Raw genomic sequence first — 25,561 nt, 5'->3', positions numbered from 1 at the left:
CGTTTCCGGGGGTGCTTCTCCAGTCCGCAGAAGTAGCACTTCGCGGACTCACGACTGGCTGCAGCCGAGGTCGATTCGCCGGCGGGTTGCGGGGTCTGCGGCACCCACAAGGCCATCGGGGGATCGCGTGCCTGGAGAGCCTCGGAGTTATGCAGAGCGGCCTCCAACGTATCAGCCAGCTCGATCGCCGAACTTAGGGTAAGATCGGCTTTTTCCAGCAGCCGCTGGCGCACGTACACTGACCTGGTCTCCGTGACGAAGGCGTCTCTCACTAGGAGTTCTGCATGCTGCGCCGCTGTCAGCTCCTGGCAATTGCAGGCCCGCACGAGTGTCTGTAGGGCCCGGACAAACTCAGCACTCGATTCCCCGGACCGTTGTTGCCGTGTCGCTAAGCGATGCCAAGCATAGATGCTGTTTATCGGCCACAGGTATTGTCTTTTGAGTGCATTCATCGCGCCGTCATAGTTCAGCTGGTCTCTGATCAGCGAATAGACCCGTGGACTGACCCTGGAGAGTAGAACTCTGCGCTTCGCTACGGGGTCGGTCACTTTAATCTCCTCCAGATACACTTCGAAGCAGGCCAGCCAGAGTTCTAAAGCGTTTCCAGCGTCAGGCATTTGCGGATTGAGGTCTAATTTGTCTGGTCTCAGGGCCTGTTCCATGTTTTAAAATGTACAGTGAATAAAATTGAAGCACCTTCAATTACACCAAAAGACTGAGGTCTGGTAAAATACTGAAAGGCTTTTATTCGCTGTACGATACGACCTCCACAGTGAGTGTCTGCCCCCGAACTGAGGGGGAGGGGCAAGGCGAACACCTTTATACAGGACTCTGTGGGAGGAGCCACAGGGGCAGTCAGCAGAGGTGTGTGTCCAGACAGGTAACTGCGTTACAACATATATACATGGTTTACCACAAAACAGACGTCCTTGTATTCTGAGGCTGTGCCCTCTGGTCCTAGACTTTCCTGCAACTGGAAATATCCTCTGCATGCCCACTCTGTCCAGGCCTTTAAATATTCAGTAGGTTTCAATGAGCTTAACCCTTCATTCTTCTAAACTCCCAAGGAGTACAGGCCTAGAGCTATCAATGGCTCCTCATATATTAACCTTTTCATTCTGGTATAATTCTTGTAAATCTCACCTGGACCCTCTCCAATGTCAATGCATCCTTTCTTAGATATGGGACCCAAAACTGCTCACAATATGCCAAATGTGGTCTGACCAATAGCTTTAAAAGCCTCATAATTATATTCTTGCTTTTATATGCTAGTTCTCTTGAAATTAACTTTAACATTGCAACTGCCTTCCTCACTACTAACTCAGCCTTCAAACTATCTTTTAAGAAATCCTGCTGTAGGATTCTCTAGATCCTCTGCACTTTCAATTTCTGAACTCAGAATCAGAATCAGGTTTAATCTGACTAGTATATGTTGTGAAATTTGCTATTTTGAGATAGCAGTACATTGCAATTCACAGTAATAAAAAAACTATAAATTACAATTAGAAGTATATATAAAAGAATAAATTAAATATGTGGTGCAAAAATAGAGGGAAAAAACAGTGAGGTAGTGCTTCATGTATTCACAGTCTATTCAGAAGTCTGATGGCGGAGGGGAAGAAGCTGTTCCTGGAACATTGAGAGTGTGTCTTCAGGCTCCTTTACCTCCTTGTTGATGGTAGCAGTGAGAAGAGGGAATGTCCAGGTTGGTGGGGGTCATTAATGTTGAAAGCTGCCTTTTCAAGGCATTGCCTTTTGAAGATGTCTTCGATGCTGAGGAGGTTAGTGTCCATGATGGAGATGGCTGAGTTTACAACATTCTGCAGATTATTCACCTCTGTGCAGTGTCCCCTCCATACCAGATGGTGATGCAACAAGGTTCACTCCCCATTTAGAAAATTGTCAATGTCTTTATTTGTTCTAACAAAGTGCATGACGATATGCTTCCCTACATTATATTCTATCTCCCACTTTTTTGCACATTCTCTTAATCTGACCAAGTCCTTCTGCACAATCCCTTCTTCCTCAACGCAACCTGCACCTCCACCTATCTTTGTATCATCCACAAACCTGGCCATAAAGCTATCAAATCTGTCATCCAGATCACTAACTTAAAACATAAAAAGTGGCAGACCCAACACTGACCCATGCGAAACACCACTAGTCACCAGAAACCAAAGTCAAAGTAAATATTTTGTCAAAGTACATATATATCAACATATACAGCCTTGAGATTCATTTTCTTGCAGGCATACTCAATAAATTTATAATACAATAATAACATAATAGAATCAGTGAAAGACCACGTCAACTTGGGTGTTCAACCAGTGTACAAGAGACAACAAACTGTGCAAATACAAAAAGAAATTAATAATAATAATAAATAAGCAATAGATATTGAGAACCTGAGATGAAGAGTACCTGAAAGTGAGTCTATAGGTTGTGGGAATATTTCAATAATGGGACAAGTGAAGTTGAGTGAAGTTATCCCCTCTGGTTCAACAGCCTGATGGTCGAGGGCCAATAACTGTTCTTGAACCTGGTGGTGTGAGTCCTGAGGCACCTGTACCACCTTCCTGGTGGCAGCAGTGATAAAAGTGCATGTCCTGGGTGGTAGGGGCACCGATGATGTTTGTGGCCTTCCTGCGACAATATTTCCTGTAAATGTGCTCAATGGCAAGAAGCGCTTTACCTGTGCTGGACTGGGCTGTACCCACTACTTTTTGTAGGATTTTCCATTCAAGGGCATTGGTGTTTCCATACCTAGCAGCCAATCAATGACATCACACATCTATAGAAGTTTGCCAAAGTTTTGATAACATGCCAAATCTTCACAAACTCCTAAGGAAGTAGAGGCACTACCATGCTTTCTTTAAAATTGCACTTATGTGCTGGGCCCAGGGGAGGTCCTCCAAAATGATAACACCAAGGAATTTAAAGATGCTGACCTTCTCTACCACTGACCAACCAACCAGAAAAGGCCCCCTTTATTCCCACTTTCTGCCTCTGCCAGGCAATCTTTTGTCTATGCTTGTATCTTTCCTGTAATACCACGGGCTCTTAACTTGTTTATCAGCCTCATGTGTGGCACCTTGTCAAAGGCCTTCCGAAAATCCATGTTGGCACTCCTTTGGAATGGTAGAGCAGATTTGATGAGGTGAATGGCCTAGTTCTGCATGTATGTCTTTGTCTTTGATCTTTGTCTATTCTGTCTGTTGTCTCCTTAAAGAGTTCCAAGAGTTTGGCCCGGCAAGATTTCCCCTTAAGGAAACCACTCTGACTTTGGTCTATTTTATCATGTGTCTCCAAGTACACCGAAACCTCTTCCTTAATAATAGTCTCTAACATCGTACCAACTACTGAAGTCAAGCTAATTGGCTTATAATTTCCTATCTTTTACCTCCCTCTCTTTTACCTCCCTCCCTTCTTATAGAGTGGAGTGATATTTGCAATTTTCCCATCCTCTGGAACCATTGCAGAATCTAGTGATTCTTGAACAATCAATACTAATGCCTCCACAATCTCTTCAGCTAGCTCCTTCAGAACACTGGGGTATAGTCCATCTAGTCCAGGTGATGTTCTGGTATGCTGCTGGTATGTTCTGCAGTAAAGACTTATGCAAAACACTTATTCAGTTCATCTGCCATTTTCTTCACCTCCCCAGCATCATATTTTCATGCACAGCTTTGAGGCTTCAAAGTTTCCATGTTCACAAATAGTAGTTTGAGGCAGCAAAATTACAAACGTTTGTAAGTAACACTCAGAAGTGACTAAGTAATACAGACCAAGTGCCCTGCTATGCAATATATTTAATAGGTACCTAAAGCAAAATGGTGTGCAGCAAATTTTCAATTACATTCTTCGCTTTGAATTGGCAGATAATAATACTTGAGTGCATCCTTCATTGTAAGTTTTATATTTCCAAAGCGGTATAGCAACTGATAATCCCTAGTTGAAAAGAATCAGCAAAAACAAATGTGCACAGAAAACCTTGCAACATGGCTTGGAAGGGACAAGGCAGAGAGAAGGGAGTAAGGGTAAGGACATTGCTTGGTAGTATGCGATATGTCCTGGTGACATTAGCTAAGTGATCAAGCTGTCATTAAATAGGCATGTTTGGGAGATTTCCAGAAGCAATTTAGTTTGTACACCATATCCACATTTTTGCTCAGAAATACTCACCCCAAAGGATCTTTCATGACTCATTTCTCAATGATTAATAAGAAGAGGCAAACTAAGGTTTGTCAGTTGATGGTGCATCAGATGGCATCAGAAAGAATTTTTAAAAATAAAATTGTTCCAAAAGTTTCTCATATCTGCATTGTTTGAGTATCATTGCTGGCAACATATTTATCAAATTGATACACTTTTGTTTGTGGAACGGTAAGAAATTGAAAATAAAGGAAGGTTTTTTTTAAACAGGGATATACCCCAAAAATGTGCACTACCAGTCTTCAGGTAGTCCACTAGATGGGGTGGTTTGCAAATGGCTGAATGTTCTATTTGAGAGGAAATATTGGTAAAAGTATTATACTGCACCAAGATGCATCGATGTAACATGAAGAGAAGTTAAATATAGTATTAAATCAAAAGAAAAGTTTATAATGTTGCTAATACAAGCAGTACACCTGTGGAATGTGAACCTTTCAGATTTCAGCAAAAAGAAACCAAGAAATTCATGAGGAAAGTGCTAGAGAATACAAGACTAAACCAGTCAAAAGCATAAAAACAGATTTTAAGAGATTCTATGGATAAGTAAATAGAAAAAAAAATGACTAAGGTTAATTAGGATCTCTCACAGACTCAAACAAGAGAAATTAAACCAAGGAAAAAAGAAATGGTAAATAAACATAACCACCCTAAAACTGTGGAAAACAACAGGTCAAAAGAGGAATCCAAAGAAATTAGTTGGAGTAAAAATACCTAGAAAAATTGTCAAGACTGAAAAACAAATCCCAGGATCTGATTACATGCATTCAATAGCTTGAAAGTGGTGGCTCTGGATTCCAGAACAGTTCCCACCAAATGGCCTCACTTTTAAGAAAGAAGAGAAACAAAGAAAATAGGGAATCATAACCCCATTAGCATGGCATCAACAATGGGAAAAGTAATAGAACCTATTATTCAGGAAATTGTGCCAGGGTACTCAGGTAATAATAATAGGATTGGACAGAGTCAACATACAGTGGCATTCAAAACTTTGGGCACCCCGGTCAATATTTCTGTTACTGTAAATAGCTAAGCGAGTAAAAGACTACCTGATTTCCAAAAGGCATAAAGTTAAAGATGAAACATTTCTTTAATATTTTAAGATTACTTTTTTATTTCCATCTTTTACAGTTTCAAAATAACAAAAAAGGAAAAGGGCCCGAAGCAAAAGTTTGGGCACCCTGCATGGTCAGTACTTAGTAACACCCCCTTTGGCAAGTATCACAGCTTCTAAACGCTTTCTGTAACCAGCTAAGAGTCTTTCAATTCTTGTTTGGAGGAATTTCCCCACATTCTTACTTGCAAAAGGCTTCTAGTTCTGTGAGATTCTTGGGCTGTCTTGCATGCACTGCTCTCTTGAGGTCTATCCACAGATTCTCGATGATGTTTAGGTCGAGGGACTGTGAGGGCCATGGCAAAACCTTCAGCTTGCACCTCTTGAGGATTTTGAGGTATGTTTAGGATCATTAACCTGTTGTAGCAGCCATCCTCTTTTCATCTTCAGGTTTTTACAGATGGTGTGATGTTTGCTTCCAGAATTTGCTGGTATTTAATTGAATTCATTCTTCCCTCTACCAGTGAAATGTTCCCCATGCCACTGGCTGCAACACAAGCCCAAAGCATGATCGATCCATCCCTGTGCTTAACAGTTGGAGAGGTGTTCTTTTTATGAAATTCTGCACCCTTTTTTTCTCCAAACATACCTTTGTTCATTGCTGCCAAAACATTCTATTTTAACTTCATCAATCCACAGGACTTGTTTCCAAACTGCATCAGGCTTGTTTAGATGTTCCTTTGCAAACTTCTGACACTGAATTTTGTGGCAAGGACACAGGAAAGGTTTTCTTTGATGACTCTTCCATGATGGTCATATTTGTGCAGTGTACCACCACTCCAGAGTCTGCTAAATCTTCCTGAAGGTCTTTTGCAGTCAAACGGGGGTTTTGATTTGCCTTTCTAGCAATCCTATGAGCAGTTCTCTCAGACAGTTTTCTTAGTCTTCCAGACCTCAACTTGACCTCCACCAGTCCTGTTAACTGCCATTTCTTAATTACATTACGAACTGAGGAAACGGCTACCTGAAAACACTTTGCTATCTTCTTATAGCCTTCGCCTGCTTTGTGGGCATCATTTATTTTAATTTTCAGAGTGCTAGGCAGCTACTCGGAGGAGCCCATGGCTGCTGATTGTTGGGACAAGGTTTGATGAGTCAGGGTACTTATAAAGCTTTGAAATTCACATCACCTGGCCTTTCCTAACCACGACTGTGAACAAGCCATAGCCCTAACAAGCTACTTAATGTCTGAGACCTTGATAAAAGTTATCTGAGAGCTCAAACTTTTGCATGCTGCTCCTTTCCTTTTTCCACTCTAAAATTGCACTTAACTATTCACAGTAACAGAAATTTTGACCAGGGGCGCCCAAACTTTTGCATGCCACTGCAGAGTAGATATTAAATGGAAATCATGATTAATAAATCTACTTCATTATAAGATTTCAATTTGAAGAATAAATTAGAAGAAACCAGTTCTTGGGGTGTTTTTGACTTACAGAAGTTTTTTTGATTAGAGACACACAACAAAATTAGAACATATGGGGTTGGAGTAATAACTGAACCTGTAGAGCAAGAACTGAGTAACAGACAAAAGAAGAGTGCAACAATAAATAGATCATTTTTGAATTTGGAGAACATAAATGGTAGTGAACCCCAGGTGTTCATAATCTATTTACCATATATCATTTATTCAGCCTTTTTACCTCAGGAAGGATATATTTGTGACAGAGGTAAAGCAACAAATCTTCATTAGTTTAACTTCTAAAACGTACATACTGATTCCACAGAATAGGTCTATGCTCAATAGGGCAGAAAACACTTTCTGTGTCTCCACCATACTCAGTGGAGTTTAGAAGAATGAGAGGTGATTCCACTAAAACAAAATTCTTAAGACATGTGTTGATGTTTTCCCTGGCTGGCGTGTCATTAATCAGGAATCACAATCTCAAGATAAAGGGTTCGACAGTCAAGTCAGACAAAAGCGGAGATTTCTTTACCCAAGCAATAGTGGATCTTTGGAAATTTTCTACTTACAAGGGTTGTAGAGGTTCAGTTATGAGCATATTTGAAACTAATATTAAGAGATGTTTGAATATTAGGTGTATCAAAAAGTGTAGGGATTGTGCAAGATAGTAATACCAATAAATACACAGTCCAAAGAGATGAATGTCCCAAGTGTGTGGCAAAATTGCTAACCATGGATGACATTAATTTCATTTTATCATTGCTCTTATGTACAGTAGTTTGTTCCATGGCTATAAAGAATGAAAAAATTTTAATGGTATTTTAAGAATTACTAGATTTTTAAAAAGTAGCCCTGTCTGAAACAGTATCAATATTAATTTTATACAGAGAAAAATAATCTACATATCTTGAAAGAAAAATCAAATTACAGTTGCATTAAAACATATATTCAGTTCTCCAGTTTTCCGAAGAGCACAGTTTCTATTCTTGTCTGACTGTTAAAAGTACCATTTGTATCAGCAGAAAATTTTGTATCATTTATTATCTATTGCCTCTACCAGTGCCATGGCAGCATAGTGGTTAGCGCAATGCTATTATATCTCAGGGTGATCTGGAGTTCCGAGGTCAATTCCGGTATCATTCTGTAAGGAGTCTCTGTACATCAACCCTGTGGAATGCATGCATTTCCTTCAGATCATCCAGTTTTCCTCCCACAGTCCAAAGAGAAACTGGCATCCTGTAAAATCAAAACAAGTCATGGAGTCAATACCAAGACCCAGGACTTGTCTAAATTCTTAAGGGGAATGCCCAGTAAAGCTGGTTTATGGTACACTTAGAAGCCGTGTATGACATGTTGCTGGAAGGACCATTGTGGAGGTGATCTTTAGAAAACCTTTTTAAACTAATACCTATCTCAGACCCTGGTGTACCACTGTGATACTCATGCCCTGAGCTCTCTAACCAGCACTAACTGTCATTTCAAAAAAAATGCTCTTTTGAAGAACTGGTACAGGAACAGTATGTTGAAATTGTTTGAATTTACTCTTGTTAGAGATAGGCACATGCATGTGAAACTGAGGGATTCCCAACTAAATCTGGTATTATTTAATGTTGGCAGGGATATATTGCATCCACCTTTTTAAGTTAAAGGTGTTGAAAATATTGCGTCCTGAGAAGAACATTTGAGCAGCTAACTTTATTTTCAAAATGCAGATTTTCTGAAAAGGCCTGAAATAGTTCATCTGAAGTTAATAGCAGTGCTTTCAATACATTTTCTAAAATAATACATTATATAAAAGTTGCAGCTAATGCTTTTAAAATTATCAAGGTGAACAAAATCATTGATAAAAGTCAGGAAAATAATTGTGAAGCAGGTTATAAATTATGCTGCTGTATAACGAAATGTCCTTCAAGAAGCCCATAACCTTGTGGTTTGGAGGCTTGTATGCCTCAGTGACCCAAAAAGCAGTGCTGGCTGGAGTCAAGGCCATACGCTTTGGGTCTTGGCCAGGTAATCCATGACAAGCAGGTCAAACGGTATAGGACATTGGTCCACCTCTCCTCCAGGTTCAGGGGTTCTGCTCAGGGCTAACAATTCTGGCTGGTTAAACAAAATTGTTACGAAACTGCAATGGCAAAAGACCTTCATTGCTGCCTAATATGCCATCTGCATAATAGGCAGTAAAAAAAAAACAAGGAAATGTGGATTAGATTACCAAAATCCAAAACTGAGATGGCTATTCTTCTTCAGTGTTTATATTAATATATACCTGTATATCAACATTGGTTTCAGCTCTACATTTATTACCTTAAAGATTTTTTAAATCAGTTTTAATTATTTTACTCTAACAAATCTTTTGGTGTCTGGAATAAAACCCTCCCAAGCCTCACCCCAACTGTAGAAGCAGCACTTTGGAATCTTTCTCTTCAAAACACAATACAGCACTTGAAAATTTCTTTCCCTAACCAATCCTTATACATGGATCTGAACCAATAAGTCATGAGCGGCTAAAGAGGGAAAATAGCAGTGATGGGAAAAATCAGAGGTAATAGCACCAATAATGCAATATGATATTGAATGAAGGAAGCATGATAAATATCAAATATCAGCACACTTAACCCTGTTTTAAAAGTAATTATATATTTAATTTTCAAAAACAAGTTAGAATCCCAAGAATGGATCAAAGATTGCTTCTTAATTCCAAACAATAATTTGCTGCCTATCGTATGATCTTGAGAAATAAAATAAGCTTTCAACAGATAATCTGCTCTGTCAATGGTTGTCAAGCGTTTCTGATCACAGCAACTCTTTTTCCCCATATTGAATAATAATTAGCAACAGTCAGACTCAAATGTGGCTCAACTAGGGATGGGGTAGTGGCACGGGTAATACAGCTACTGCTTCACATCACCAGAGGCCCAGGTTCAATCCTGAACCAGGGTGCTATCTGTACGCAGTTTGCACTTTCTCTCTAAGTGCTCCTGTTTCCTCCCGTTTCTGAGCGTATGCAGGGTAGCAAGTCATTCAGCCACTGAATATTGTGCCTTGTGTGCAGGTGAACTGGGGAGAGTTGATGAGGACGTAGGGAGAATAAGGTAATAAGCTTCATAGTGTCAATGGGTGGTTGGTCATTGGCATGAGATTAAAGACCTGTTTCTGGTGATGAATCTCTGACTAATTCCAGCATGCAAGCACATTCAAAACACACAGCCAAGTAAGTCTGTTCATTAAACTCAAATGACCCAGGAGAGGTCAGTTCATGAATCTGAATCAGTGAAAAAATCTGAATGATCTCAGAGATGACCAAGATCGCAAGGAAGAGAAAGAAAATAAATAGGAATGCATATCTGGAGATAGCCCAGAACAATGAATGCAGGAAATAATGCTCACACCAGGAAAAAGGTTAAGCAGTGAGAGGATGGAGACTTGGATGGAATTCTGGACAAATGGAGAGACAGCAGGTGGTAGAGACAAAGGGTAGAGAACTGTATCTTTGAAATGGGGAAAGTGTCACATTGAATCTTAACCCAGACGCGCTAGGGTTTATAATGTATTTTGGAAATAATCTTCCTCAATTTTTTAAACTTGGCTTTCCATGCTCTGAGAACTACAGAATATTACAATCAAGAACACAAATCTCCTATAACTGAGCCAGAAAAACGTGATTTCCTCCACCACATTCCTCTTCAGTTGCTCATAGCCTTAAACTTGAAATAAATCAAGTGCCTTTCTCTCAAACAGACAAACATTTCTAAGCAAAATCATTTCTTTTTACATGTGTAGAATTTTAAATCAAAGATAATAAGCCTGTAAAAAAGCAGTTTAGTTTTATCTTATTATTTATGCATGCTGATCTGGATATCTCAATGTTGCAAATTTTCTTATATTTAGCTACAATAGATCAAATGTTCCAATTTCAATTCAAACATTTTAAAAACTTAAATATAGTAAAGCAAACAAAGCAAATAACATTTTATACATCCACATATTTTGTAGATGGCAAATGTTCTGCTCCACAGCAAAAGAGGAATACTCATTATATTTGTAAACAAATCAAAAGAAATAATGATCCAGCATCCCACTGGATGCATGGTCTGGAGGAGAAGGTGGAATGTTAACTTATTTTGCTCAGCAGGAAACCACAGTCATAGAATTAGCATGAAATTTACACATCTCTGCACCAAAATCAGACAGGCATGAAATGACCAGCAGATCTGCCCCTTTCTGTCACAATGGGGGCATTGGGAATGGACCAAAATGCAAGACACAGACACTGAAGTACAAGGAACAGGACTTGACTAGAGTAGGGATGTGACAGGATACCGACAAGGAGCAGGGACAAGAACGCAGACTTGGGCTTGGACCCTGAGCCAGAGACTGGACAAGGACCCAGGACCTGGGTCTTGCCTCGGGCTCGGGACCCAGAACCAGGCAAGGACATGACATGATGATAAGACAGGAGGCTGGGGTCTTGGATCTTGGAGTGTGGAGGCCGATAACGCGGAGGCTGGAGCTCAGAGACAGACTGGGGACTGAACATCAACATAGAGCCGCGACTTATCCTTCGAAAAGCCAGGACTCATCTTTAACACAACACCACCATGAGACAGGACAGTACATAGACATAGAGCCAGGACTTATACTTAGACAAGCCAGGACTCAGCTTCTTCTCCACCCCAAGGTGGGACAGGTCCATCTGTTGGGTACGGCAGAACAGCCAGACTTACCCAACAGGGCCAAAGACAAGACAAGTCCCCCCCCCCCTCAGGGCAACAGCAGAACAGCTTGACTTACCACACAGAGGCGAGGACAAGACCAGACAGATCCCCCACAGGGCAACAGCAGAACAGCCTGACTTCCACCACAGAGGTGAAGACAAGAAGAGACTAACACCAAAGAACAACAGACAGTTCCATCTCTGAATCAGGGTTGCTCCAAGTCTCAGTTACAGCCAGCAACCTCAGCTGGCTACAGAAACAACCGGATCACTACCTAGCTCAGAGTGGCTGATGGCCACTCAGCTGGCCCAGGATACAGTCAAATCCATACCACAAAGACAGCTCCAACTACCAACAGCAAGGCTCCATGAGGGGATGGTTCCCCAACACAGCCTAAAGATGGCAAGTGGCCGCTCTAGCCTTCCACCAGCAGATTGCTCCCAAGGAATCTTGACAAGACAAACCAGAAGCCCATACTCAACCCCAAGGCTACTTATGTTCCAAGCGGCAAGATGGGAATCAGGTGCCTGTGATTAACTCAAATAAAACAAGGGACAGCTGGAAGACCCAGAGTCCTGAGTCCACGGACCGGACCGTGAACCGGAATGCAGACTTCACAGACCGGACCATGACACTTTCAGGTCCCACCTCCTCTCGTGTGTGTTCTGGAATACATAAATAATCTATTAGCATATGCTTTATAACCCATTTTGCACCTCCCACAACCCCATCATTTCTAATACAGATCTTAAAATAGTTTCTCACCTAATTGCCTGTTACTTAACCAGTCATCTGTTTCCAGTGTGAGACCAATTACAATTACAGAAAATGTCTAAATAACAAACATATTTTTTCAAGCGAAAAGAAATAATAATCTCATGTTACCAGCACACCAGATGAAAAGCCAAATAAATTATCCTTTTCCAGCTTTTCCTGAGATATCCATTAACTTAGATGCCAGTCTTCAACTAATGAGCCAAGCCAAGTTTTACCAAGGATCAGCAGGATGTGCTGCAGCTAAGGATTTAGTATCATTCTAGGTGTAGTGTTTATGACTTATGCTCCTTGTCAAGCAGTTCAAGTAGTTATATTGCTACTTACCAATCAGTATTACAATCAGGCTCGTCTTGCTCACAAAACAAAGGATGATGGGCTGATTGGCATTGGGTTAACAATGGTATGCTTTCTTTCTATGCTATCACTCAACTCCAAACTTAATCACAATCTTTGTTAAAAGAACTCTAGCTGAATGTAATTAGGAATGATTGTCAGTGTCATATTTCAACATTTAATTGTGTACAGTACCAAGGAACTTTATAAAAACTGAAGTAAATAGGTAAGTAAATCTTCAATAGTTGAGATCATATCAAGTTAGGTGCTAAATAACACACTCCAGTGATTCACTGCCAAAATCCCTGAAGACAATGCTTTGGATCCACCTAAAATCCATTGCTATACTGTACTTTATCTCCAACCAGAAAGTCATTCTGGGTACTGCAGTGGTATTGTTTGGTGTTCAGATCGTGGTTCAATTCGTTCAGACCTGTCTACGTTCATACATTGCAATACCTGGGGATCATCAAGTCTGGACTAATAAATGGCAATTAATTTTATACCATTTCCAACAAGACACTGATGCTAATGATATTTATAGTGGACTGAGTCCCCTGGTCTTTAACTTTGAGGGTGGTTGGGGTTCACCACTGATTAAGAAGTTTAAAGTGGATTGAATTGTACCGATTGGTTTACAGCAGCACCACATACTCATTCCACTTCGTTGAACTTCCTGAAAATCGCATCTAGCAGTCCGTTGGAATTTTCTTTATTTGTACTGAAGGGTGCAAGTAAATGCAACAGCAATAAAGGATTACAAACCACCCAGCGTTAAGCATGTGATTGCCATCGCACTCTCAGAGTACCTTTTCGCTCTTCCACCGCCATATCATGGATGCAGTGTGTACATCTGCAAAAAAAAACAATCTCGTAAGTTTCCGCAACTCATTAAGAAGTGCTCAGCAACACCGCCGAGACTTTACTTTCCACCACTCTGACGACAAGATTATTACAGACAAAAACCAAGACACAAGGGAGACTGCAGATGATGGAAACCTGGAGGAGCTCAGCAGGTCAGGCAGCATCTATGGAGGGAAATGAACAGTTGAAGGTTCGGATTGTTTATTTCCCTCCGAAGATGTTGTCTGACCTATTGAGTTCCTCAAAGCATCGTGTGTGTTCCTATATACAAAACCATCGTTCCTGGTCCGCCTCCAGTGGCGTGGTATTTACACAGAGCTTTCGTCCACACAGTCCGCTACTCGGCACCCAGCAACGCCGGAAACACCTTAACTGGATCACTGAGACTGAAATCTACTGCAATATGCAAGAAATTCTGGCCCTGCCGCCAGGATTTACTTAAATAAAAGAGAGGTGTTCTACATCTCCAACATGTATTATAATTGCAGTATTAATCACTCTCTGACAACTGACGAGAGCAGCATAGGTATAAATGAGGTACAAATGCTTCGCCCTCGTACAGAGGACGTTATCACCGCACACAAAATGCCACAGAAACCCCGCAGGTCCGGCAGCATCCATGGAGGGAAATCAACAGTCGACTTGTCGGACCTTCATTAGTCTATTATCGCCCAGTTATCGTCTATTTCACGAAATTAGAAATGGCTCACTGGCTGCGGAGTATGACAGCCAATTCGGCGTCATGGCAACTTCAAAAAAAACAGGCAACAGATTAAATCAGCAGATGCTGGAAATTCAAGCCACACACATCAAAGTTGCTAGGCCAGGCAGCATCTCTAGGAAGAGGTACAGTCGACGTTTCGGGCCGAGACCCTTCGTCAGGACTAACTGAAAGAAGAACTAGTAACAGATCTTCTCCCCCTCCCACTTTCAAATCTCTTACTAGCTCTTCTTTCAGTTAGTCCTGACGAAGGGTTTCGGCCCGAAACGTCGACTGTACCTCTTCCTAGAGATGCTGCTTGGCCTGCTGAGTTCACCAGCAGCTTTGATGTGTGAGGCAACAATTAACCTAGATGGACTGAGCCGAGGAGTTAAGTACACCCTCAGAACGACAGAACTAAGGTCAGTTGCAGGAAGTGCCCATACAAGCAAACAGTTGGTGTAGAATTTCTTACCAGACTTACCAGCTGCTGCGACCTCCTCCCGCCGAGGCTTCTGCAATCGAAAACTCTCGTTGCCCAGGCGAATGTGTTGCTACTTGCGCCGTTTCTGCTCCCCGTCAGAGTCGGCTTGGTCATTTGACTCGAACAAAACTCTTTAGAAAACGCAGCTGCAAAATTACTTTGGAAACCCAAGGTCCTCGTGGCATCAAACTGTACTGCGGAGTATTAAACACTTGCCCGCCTTAGGTTGGTCCACCTGATAGGACACAGCAACATAGGATCAAATCACTAGGCAGTTCTGTTCAAGCACAGGTGTGCCCAGTGAGCCACCTCAAGGTGTTTGTCATCTCAAAAGAAAACTCAGTGGCAGCTGAAATTGCGTTTACAAGTGGATCTCAATGTTATCATTAAGTATATCGTAATTTTCCAGCGTTAGAATTTATTGTTAACTGAATGCTAATGTTGAAGTAACTGATACAGGAGTTTTTCCGCTATGAGGGCCTAATAAACTTTTGGAAATGAGATTTAAGAAATATTTGTCTTGTAATGCTAATTATACCTCTTACAATATGTTCAGTTTTTAAGGAACCTTTATTTATTATTGTCTCACAAATTAATCCAATTGTAGATTTGATTCATTAATCATAATGTGGTGAGAGAAAAAAAAGGTTATAGTTTTCAAAGTAATTAGTACAAACGTTTATAATGACGTAAAATTATACTCGTTAAAATATGCCACTGTTGTCCCAGCGAGCACTAATATTGAAGTGTGTTGGTCCCACAATTTTTTATGTGGAATAAATGCTTTTCTGTCTTATTTGATTTGAGACAAGTTGGGTAGCCTGATTTTGTTTTTTTTTAGCGCCTACCCTTCAGAAGTTTTGAGCTGCATATTAATTTCGAAAATGTTAGTCAAAAACAACAAATACACAATTATTAGAATATTCTGATTTACCACTGCTAAACACTTAAACAAGGAAACTTTTCATCTGCATCATTGAAGAAATTTTCAGCTCGTTGTAGTTCCCTGACCCTTGTATCCAAGAATTGCAAATACTTAAAAATTCTGTTGTTATGTTTGCTTACAGCATTGTTTTAAAAAGCAAATCTTATTACTGACCCTGCAACAATGTTCGAAATCTCGAAAACAATTCAAAAACAAATGCAGAATCCACCGATATTACACGCAAATCAAACTTTGATAACAGAAGTAAGAAAAGTGTAAAAGAAAAAAAAACAATGGCGACTTCAACATATTTTAATTAAATATATAAAAGCATTTCATTCTGACTTGGCACTCGTTGCAATATATGCAAAATCTGATCGATATCGTCTGATTTTCTTGAATCTTAATTCATTCAGATTAATTGCAATGACATTAAACCGTAGAACTGTACAACAGAGAAGGTTTTTCTTTCTTTTTTAGAGTCATCGTAGAACACTTGTACAAATAGTCTGTTCTCTTTATTATAAATAATCCAAGAATGGCGCAGCATCTATGAACTGAAATACATCTTTACCTCCGGTCTCTATCATGACGGCGGGAAAGGACATGATTACTCTGAGTAATATCCCTTTGCAATGAGCTCTTCAAATTCTGCTGTCCCTTGAGTGAATCATGGTTTCAATGAAACCAACACTTCAAAGAAACATATTCCATAAATATCTATGTGAAATGAATTCCCACAACAGCACAAGAGAAATATTTATGAATAATAACACATATGAAATAAAAATTAAATACTGACAGTCTATCAGTCATACACAATTTAACCAAAATAAAACTTTGTTCGTGTATTAACAACTGTTTTACACAAAGGACCGTACCTTAATCGTAGGGTTTAAACTACATGTGTTTACGGTAAAATGTATGATACATAATTTATATCTTTTGATCTAAAACAAATAGACATCTAGATAGAATTGTTATTGTTGTCCGTTATTTCAGTTATTGTAAGGACAAGAAAATAGTACACTGGAAAATTCTAAAATGAAACTCTCTGAAATTATTGTCTTCACACTTACATGAACAAATGTGTCCTACCCAACATAAAGCAAGTGCAATTCTGATTTAAAGGACATAGGCGTCATTGAAAATAGTATAAATATACATGCAAGTGTAATTCTTTGCACTTCATCTGATTATTCACTCTTGACTCTCATAAATGGTTCACTCATACAGTTACGAAATCCATTTTCCACGATTGTGTAATGTTCCAGTAGTTTATTGGAAGCAAATGTAAGCGTCAGGATTTCCACTCTACGAGAGGAGGCCAGCCTCCATGGATATCAAGTAAATTTGTGCTAAAATGAATTCGCAGAAAGCTCACTTCCGAACTTTTTCCAGCTGCGCGTCGTTCCTCCTTTGGAGGTTTTGTCTTTATACTTGAGATTGCTGTTGGGATCACAGACCTAGTGCTGCGGCGTGTTTTTTTGCTTTGAGTCTCAAGTCTGCAATGCTGGAGTTTTTACTCGTGGTTTTGGCCGCCGCTGCCGCTGCCACCACAGTAGCAGATTCTGCCAAGGTGGCCAGTGGCAAACCGAAGGGCGGCGGTGGGAACATCATGTAGGGAGCATGTGCCGCCAGGTGCGGATGGAGGTGGTGATGCGCGTGCGCCACGCTATCCAACTGCAATTGCGCTTGGACTTGAAAGGACAACGGCGTCATGTTGCAATGATTCTCCTGAAAAATAATGAAACAGAAGCCTATTGAAATATCAATCACGGACATTATAGTTGCCAATAAATATTCATTGAAGAAATGAAAATACTCCCAAAGGTGTTAGACATTAATCAATGGATAAGAAGGGAAATGAATGGTTAAATAATGTTGGTCCGCTGCTGAGGTTATAGTTTCTCAACAAGGTTTCGGAATCCAAATGCGTGGAGGCGCTAAAAATTGACCTAAAACTATTAGATCCCTTCACCCTTGAATACTTGTAACTATGAAATCAAGGACTTAACATTGTGACTAAATTTGATATATGACGGTTACGTGATTTTCACACCTCAGAACTAACCAAATAAAGAATAAAAAAGAATGGTCCTGTAGACAATTGTTCCACCAGCCGACAATATTCTAGGGCCAAAGTGAGGAAACGACCAGTTCGGAAAACACCCAATTCATTGCAATGCAATAATCTCAATTTGTCTAAGAATGGGGAATCTTTTATCTTTAAATAACGGTTTAAAGGCAGCAATGAGTTACGGAAGGCTCTTACTTAAACGCACCTGGCTATGCGGAAATATTTAATGAGAAATTGGTTAAAATACAGAAGATTAATTTCTGCATTTGTAATAACTTCAGGCAAATGAGCAAGAAAATGTTTCGCTTCCATTTCCACGATTGTGAAAATCAGTCGATGCTTAATGGTCTTGTATAAAAATATCGTTATTGGAGGAGGGAGGAGTAAACTTTTGTCCAGGAATGCTCTAAGATGAAGTTTAATCATAACAGATAGCTGAGGAAATTCAAGCCCGTTGAATTTGTCAAACTTGTCTCAATACTTCAAGAAAGAATGCAAGAACCTATTCTATTCTAGCAAGAACTTTGATTATATTTACTTCAGTTCAATTCAACTCATCTCCAAATTAGCATTAGAATATAAATTTTACATTTGCTGGAGAATTCCAGTGGAACATTTGGAAAATAGTCTGTCAACCTTGATTGAGGACTACGATTCGAATAGCTGGATATGTAGGTCAAGTGCACGGAGAATCATGTGGAAATATGAACACTTACTAAATCAATACTGCAAGACCAAGCGAGAAAGTACAAAGAAATAAGACCAGCAGGGACCAACTTTCGGTAAGGTAGAGTTGGGACACGATTCAAATTCCTATTTCTACAGAGTAAATTCTAATTGAAAATATCTGGATGCTGTCGTGGAATTCAGCCCATACATCGTGAATACGTGCGCAGTTTGACTCGAAAATGTTACATCGGGCGAGGAGCTCAGTCAATATCGCCAGAGAGTGCGAAGATCAATCTACTTGTAGACGGAGAGAAAATTGTACACATCCAAACAAATTAATGGCGGCTTGGAAGTAAACTGAGCGAAGATTGGAATATTATCAACCGTGTGTGTTTAAATTTTTTTAATGCAAAGGATAAAACTTTGAAATATTCAGATATAGTGAAAATAGATACAAGGAGTTATTGCGGAATATACTGCCATTTATATTCTAGTAAATGAATCAGATAAATGGCAAGCAACATGTTGTTCTTCGACCTGGGAATCTTTTCTCCAAGTCGGGCAAATGAAGAATGGAATTACACGTTGGTCATTGAAAGCCCTGAGGAACAGCGATCCGTGTCGCAGTATTAGCAGCACTTACAGATAAAATGGCAGAACATGATGAGGGCTGTTCAGTAATAATCAACCGTAACTAGTTTAGCTGTTAAAATATTCAATAGATTTTCCCTACCCTCAATGATTATTCGCCTTTGAAACCACGCCCAATTGAAACCAGTGACGTCGTCTGCTAATTATGTAACCTTAGCAATGATATGAAAAGTAGTTCTGGAACATTAAAGATCTTAGCTTTAAAATTACCTGTATTCAATAGTATTTCACTTTCAAGACAAGCATCATACAAGAAGTATAAGCAACCTACACAACTTATATATCACGTACAAGTGTTTTATGCAGTTCGATGTGAGTGCTATTACTTGCCTGTTGAAATGGCATCCTCAAAGCTCCCACGTTAACGTATGGTGCGACTCGACAAGCTTCAAACTGACTAGCGGTTCCAATAAGCACACCTAGAGCAGGAAACTCAAATCAATGCACGTTTTTGCCTCACAAGAGGGCCTGATAGCCCTTAATTAGTTTGTGCAAATTTTCATACAACGATCCCATTATTATGTTGAAATTAGTGTTATAATTTTGCTTAAATCCATGTTTCTTAACACATGAATAATGAATGACTACTGGCAACATTCACTGATTTTGTTCTCACGATCCCAACCATCCACTGAGCCAGGGTACAGACAGAAATGCATCACAGTAAACTTGGTTGGAGACATTGTACACGTGAAGTTTACAACAATGCATTAAACCGCACGTGTCAGAACATTAACAATGATTAAGATTCTGTGATTTAACATGCATACCTTTATGAAGTTGATTCTCTTGTTTTCGACATTTTGCTCTTCTGTTCTGAAACCATACCTATAGGGCAAAAATGAAGTAATTGTATGGCAATGATTGGCAGCTGCATCTCAGATGTAGGAGTTATATTGTTCAAACTGACAACTATTCGATGCTATATCCCGTCGGACTTATTAATTATTAATGTGATTGACCTCGTTTATTTTAATTATCTGACTCTTACATACACGATGCATGGCAATATCTTCTGCGGGGGGTGGGGGGGGGGAGAAAGAAGATATGCAACCAATCGAGAACATATTAAATTGTCCGTTTCTTAATATTTATTGGTTCGACAAAATATTTTATGCCCTATCTCCAGTAAAGGTTATAATATCATAAGAACTAAGTACAACCCCATGATAGCTAATACCAAAACGACAAAGGACTTGACGTTTGAGCAAAGACCTCCTTCCAATAAGATTTTACTCATTAGTAGACCTAAATAAGTACCCCCAAGAAAAAAAATGCCTTCCTGATAATGAATAAAGCTGATACCTGGTAATTCGTATTATTCAAGATGTATATAAAATACAATGTTTATTCTTTTGTTTATTATAGCGAGGCAACATACGCTCACAAAGGAAACATTAAAACCCATACAATAAATAGCGCATTAATATGTTAAGCTGGTTTTCAATTCTCGGATGAAAGTCTGGTGTTAAATAATGCATGTACTATATCGAAATCATTTTATCTGGACGTAGCACCACATGAACAAGTTTCCCAGAAGCATACATGGGCAGAAAAACAAAACTTATGTGCATTTGGAATTGTGAAGCCAATTTTACGTTAGATCGAATGGCACTTAGACGTGGCCTTTAAAAATATTACTGTTGTGTTTAACTTGCGAATTTAATAACGATAATGAAATCAAACGCAGTTTGATGCGTATAACAAATATTCAATCTTCTGAAAAGCTTTCACTATACTTTGTTGAAGTGACTCTATCGATACAACATTCTGTAGTCTATGACTAAAATAACATCAGAATTCGAACAATGGAAATCCAATTGTTGACCTTTCGTAAGCACAAAATAATCTGCAGATGTTGTTGTCAGTGTTCTGTTGACCTTTCGTAGCAACTAAAGTTAGTATTCTTTGATTCTTCAAAACCGACTGACCGAAAAAATCTAATTGACATTATTTTTCAAGTTCTTTAAAAAATCATGCCTAGGAAGTAGAATTTAATTGTCTCTGAGAACAAAGGATGTCATACAGTCAATGACATTGATGAGAATTTCAGGTGTAATATACATGTTACAATGCAACAAAATGTTATAGTAATGACCAGAGCTGGTCAAGAGAAAGGGAATAAATGACGCGAAAGACTTTTTAAAAAATCGTTACAAGCCGAAAGGTGCCATTGTGTAAAAGTAAAAACAAATTATGTACTTTGAAGGACATAGAAAAGTTGTTTTTAATTCGTATAAAAATATGCCACTTGCTGCCTTGTATTTATAAGATGCATGACAGGGAGTCCTGAATCGAGTCGAATAGACATGGGCCAGTGCAGTGCTCCGTACAAGTCCTAATAAATAATTTAATTGAAATGTTCGTGGCACCAAGCTACTTGATACTGCTGTTACTAAAAACATTAATTATGTTTCATCACCATTTATGACGCGATATTGAGAAATCATTTTAATGAACTCGAGTCAATGGAAATCTGTTGAGTAAATGTTATTATATGCACAGAAGCCATTTCAAGGAGTACGCAAATAATCATACTAGCAATGATTTCTTCCCTCTTCTAATGTTCTTGAGGCAGCTATCTCCTTTTCTCCCCTTTTGCAGGTCTGTTTGATGGTTTTTGAACACTGGTCGATTTGTTCAGGTCAAGTTGCTGCTAAGTTTACCTCGTTATCGTATTACAAGCTGGAACCCCCCCATAAGAATACTATATAGCTTGATGCAGATGGTACTGTAACAGAGGGCGCATGCTGTAAGTAATTTCCCAATGGCAGCTGCAGCTGCCGCTGGCCTATCAACCACAACTTCTCTGAAACTTCTAGTAAATTAAATATCAGTTCTTACGACGCAAACCTATTTAATTCATCATAGCCGTATGCAGCGTCGACATCTGAAGGACTACTTATGTAAACATAAATCATCTCCTTTATGCCCTGAGCCTGTTGTTGCGCAGTTCCCTAATTTGTTTCCTTTGCACGTAAACCCGAGTGCCTTAGTATAGTGTGTATTTGTTGCAGAAATGCAAGAGTGTTTAAACATAGATAATGAAATCACTCAATATATTAAAACATTGTGGTGCCAAATTAAACCGATATTTGCTATATTCTAAAATACCAGAAGGGTGTGTAATAGGGAATGTTTGTCTTACTTGTACCCTGGCTTCGGAGAGCCCCAGCCTCTGGCTCAGCTCTTCCCTCATAAATGCATCCGGATAATGAGTCTCATCGAACAACCTCTCTAGCTCATTTAGCTGTTCCAGTGTGAAGTTAGTCCGACTTCGCCGTTGCTTAATTTTTGTCTGCGCCTCCTCTTCCACTGGTTTGGTGTCTTCTTTTTTCTCTTTAATGTCACCACTTCCTACAAATGACCATTGCACGCGATAATTACTGGTATGTTTTGCCACAGTTATCGATAGATATAATAATCGATAAGAAAGTTCGAAACGAATATCGCTAAAAAGTTAACACCTCCATAAAAATCAGTAGGAATCACGACCATTATAATAATACAAGGCACAATTAATGGTAAACGTAATTTAACTTCTGCCCTTGCCAGCGAACTTGTCATTGGAGCGCGTACGTTTATCCCATTATAACGAAGCGACATTTAATAGCTGGATGCCCTGCGTTTGTGAATAAAAGCTCTTTTTAATTGAAGATGATTACAACCTCTCAAAATGATTCTTACTTTCATAATTTTCTTAGTCGGTGACTCGCATAATGATAAACTTCAATATTCAGTGGCGTCGATCTGATTGTGTCAGGGTATAACAATAGCCAACACCTTTTAGTATTTACGTTGTGTTTCGCTTTCAAATAATTTGATTCAGTGCACAGAAAGACCGCATAGTTTAAATATGTTGAAAATTCTAAATTAGTCATGATACAAATTCACAGTATATTTGCTCTTTTTAAAATTCTGCTCGCTCATTCGCCCATTATCTATCAGGAATATTCAGGTGCTGTAACATGCGTTTGGTAACAAAGGACCAAGTTTGAGTAGCTGAACTGTTAGGTTGTACTAAATATAATTAATAAACATTTAGTGGCGGAGCTTCCAAATATTTCGAATTTAGATTAGATTTTTTTTAGTAACGGAGATGCAACATCCAGCGGGCTCGGGCACTCGGTTAATGACAGAACGGGCAGCCTAACCAAATTAGACACATAGGCAGTGTTCAAAGTCTTTTATATTTAGGACAATACATTTTCAAACCAGAATACTTTGAGTCAGAAGAACCTTTGTTAGAATTCCCCAGTTGTTCGCATTTTAGCGGCTTGATTTGTTTGTAACGAATAAGAAATACAACTCATTAATGGTAACTGTTAACCAAGTACAATGTGATAGTGTGGACTCTGGAAACTTAGACAAGTCTTATTGTTTTAATGGTCTTGCGAATGCGCAATACGTTTCTTTTGTTAAATGTCTTTTTTATGAAAAAAAGTCAATGCAATCAAATACAAGTGTACATAAGAAGTCCCGAAAATGAATAGCGTCAGGCATCATTGTCAACGTTGAAGCGTGAAAACATCTATGCTACACGAGACAGATTAAATAGTTAGCTTTTTGTTACAATTTATTGCAAATACAGATGAAAGGAGAAAAGAAAATCGGTTTTGCTCCAATATAAATGCTGATCGAACACGTTATCTGCACCCTATGTTTACTGTATTGAAGAGGGTGAACTCGTTTTATTTAACAATGGGAATCTCATTCATTATCGTAAATAAATTTATCAAAGAAAATGCTGCAAAGTGGTTAAACAAACGATTATACTTCGTGAGGCGAGTGATTCAAAATCTCCAGTGCTGAAATCATATGCAACCGACCATTTAAGAGTTTGAGACAACGTAATACTACAATATTCTGTGAAATATAGGCTACAAAGTATTGCGAATAGTTGTGTGTTTGCAAAGAATTAACCTTTAAAATGGCATCATAGATAAAGTAACAGTAAAACCGTTTCTGAACGATGCTCTGGAATTGTGTTCTAATCTCGGCAAATAAAACAGAAGTTAGCTGTACCGTGTCATTGTAAACATATTAAGATCAGTTCCATCACTGTCATCTACCTATGGCTAAACGTCTATAAATAGCAAACTACTGCAACTGGCTTTGAATGTGCCTTTTAAAACACTCCATTACGTTATTCTCAATCTCAGCAAATCCTGCCGGTTTAAAACTGATACTGAGGGAAAAGGCACGTTCTTTTAAAATCAGAAACCAGTAGAAGCTATTAAGTTTTACAGCACAATTAAAATTGATTGAACTCCTTGCGTCACCGAATCCTCGGTAAACATCCTCGCAGTATTATCCGGGACTCATTTCGTGTCCCTTATCGATGTGCAATTTCCACTTTTTAAAAATCATTGATTATGTAGTAATTAATCGCCCTTATTATAAAGTGACTATGATTTACTGCACCTGAGTTATGCAAAGCTGCCAACTTAATAGTACATTTAACAGCATTCGGTAGTTTGTTCTAAATGTGCTTATATCCTTTGATTTTCGAAACTGGAATGATATTACTGAAATTATCACAAAATAAACCAATCTAACATTGATATTGTGCCACGCAGGTCATACGAAGACACGATGGTATCTCTGAAATGTTAAGGTTTGTTTACCCGGATCAGTTAATTTCGGAGTGCCGCTGTCCCGCGGTCTCTCTGGCCCGATCTCTGGTTCGCTACTTGGGGATCGAGACACCCCACGCTGTGCGCTGATTACTTCATCCCGGCTTCCTTCACTCAGACCCGGCTCTCGAGCTCGCACAGGCCCGCTCTCAAGAACTTCTCTGTACGTGATCCCATCCTTCCTTTCTTTCACTTTTTGATCAAAAGACTTCGAAACAAAAGCTGTAAGTTCTTCCATTGCTGCTCTGAAGAATATGACCCTGTCTTTCTTTTATTCTCTCCAATACATTAACCGTACAATATTTCTCTGTGGTATGTCGTCTTGGAGTTGAAATGCAAACCTGATCTTCCAGAATTCGGCTTGCTCGGAGATGTAGATCTAATACTGATGCGCTATTGAAGTCAGACTATTTATACTTTGCAATGCTGCCCAGCTGCGCCCCTTGTACTCAGCAATTACCTCCCCTTGTACTCTTGATGTGTCCCCACTCCTGGAACACAGTTATCATCAGCCCCTGGGCTGCAACTCATACCTAGCGTCTGCTATTGGCCATTAATCCACCACTGACAAGCATTCGTAATTAATTTAATTAGCGAGTATTACTGCTATTGTTATTACTTAGCTAAACACGGGGGAGCTGGGATGGCACTGGGGTGTGGCCAAAAAGAATGACACATCGTAGAGCATGGTGACTGGATCGTCCCCAAAAACAAGCGGCTTTAAACGCCAAAACACGCTAAAATCAGGTAAACTTTTTGATTTGCTTAAGGTAAATCAAAATAGTATTTATAGCTTACATAATATTTAATACTTCAACAGATCTTTTACAAATGTAATATGATAAAAATATACATACATATTTTGCTGATGGTAAATTATGAAATATTTGTTAATCTGTTCTCCACTTGAATGGTGTTCTAATTGGTTGAAATGATTTTTACAGACATTTTAGTTGTCAACTTGCTTTAGATGTAAATTTGCATTTTAAATAATTT

At 39.3% G+C, this 25,561-nt stretch overlaps 1 protein-coding gene across 2 annotated transcripts; it reads right to left on the bottom strand.

Annotated features, from left to right (window-relative positions):
* Nucleotides 1-16,987: 16,987 nt before the first annotated feature.
* Nucleotides 16,988-24,803, bottom strand: shox2 (shox homeobox 2). Of its 2 annotated transcripts, none has more exons than XM_063044904.1 (5): nucleotides 24,557-24,803; nucleotides 22,078-22,286; nucleotides 19,700-19,757; nucleotides 19,256-19,348; nucleotides 16,988-17,229 (listed from the first exon to the last, which is right to left on the bottom strand). In XM_063044904.1, the coding sequence occupies exons 1-5, from the start codon at nucleotides 24,801-24,803 to the stop codon at nucleotides 16,988-16,990; spliced, it is 849 nt and encodes a 282-aa protein (XP_062900974.1). The 2 variants fall into 2 exon arrangements, with proteins under 2 accessions (XP_062900974.1, XP_062900973.1); XM_063044903.1 differs by having other exon boundaries at nucleotides 16,988-17,266; nucleotides 19,260-19,348.
* Nucleotides 24,804-25,561: the final 758 nt, after the last annotated feature.

Source organism: Mobula hypostoma, chromosome 4 (assembly GCF_963921235.1).
Source record: "Mobula hypostoma chromosome 4, sMobHyp1.1, whole genome shotgun sequence".
Taxonomy (NCBI): Eukaryota; Metazoa; Chordata; class Chondrichthyes; order Myliobatiformes; family Myliobatidae; genus Mobula; species Mobula hypostoma.
This window is presented reverse-complemented; position numbering and strand designations above follow the sequence as displayed.

Bases quoted from the DNA above. Each gene is read 5' to 3' on its own strand.
- shox2 (XM_063044903.1), bottom strand. From the start codon at position 24,803: ATGGAAGAACTTACAGCTTTTGTTTCGAAGTCTTTTGATCAAAAAGTG. The intron at 19,758-22,077 runs GTAAGACAAACA...TTTGCCCTATAG, and splicing joins TCTCCGAAGCCAGGGTACAA to GTATGGTTTCAGAACAGAAG. The intron at 17,267-19,259 runs GCAAGTAATAGC...ATTATTTTTCAG, and splicing joins TGAGGATGCCATTTCAACAG to GAGAATCATTGCAACATGAC.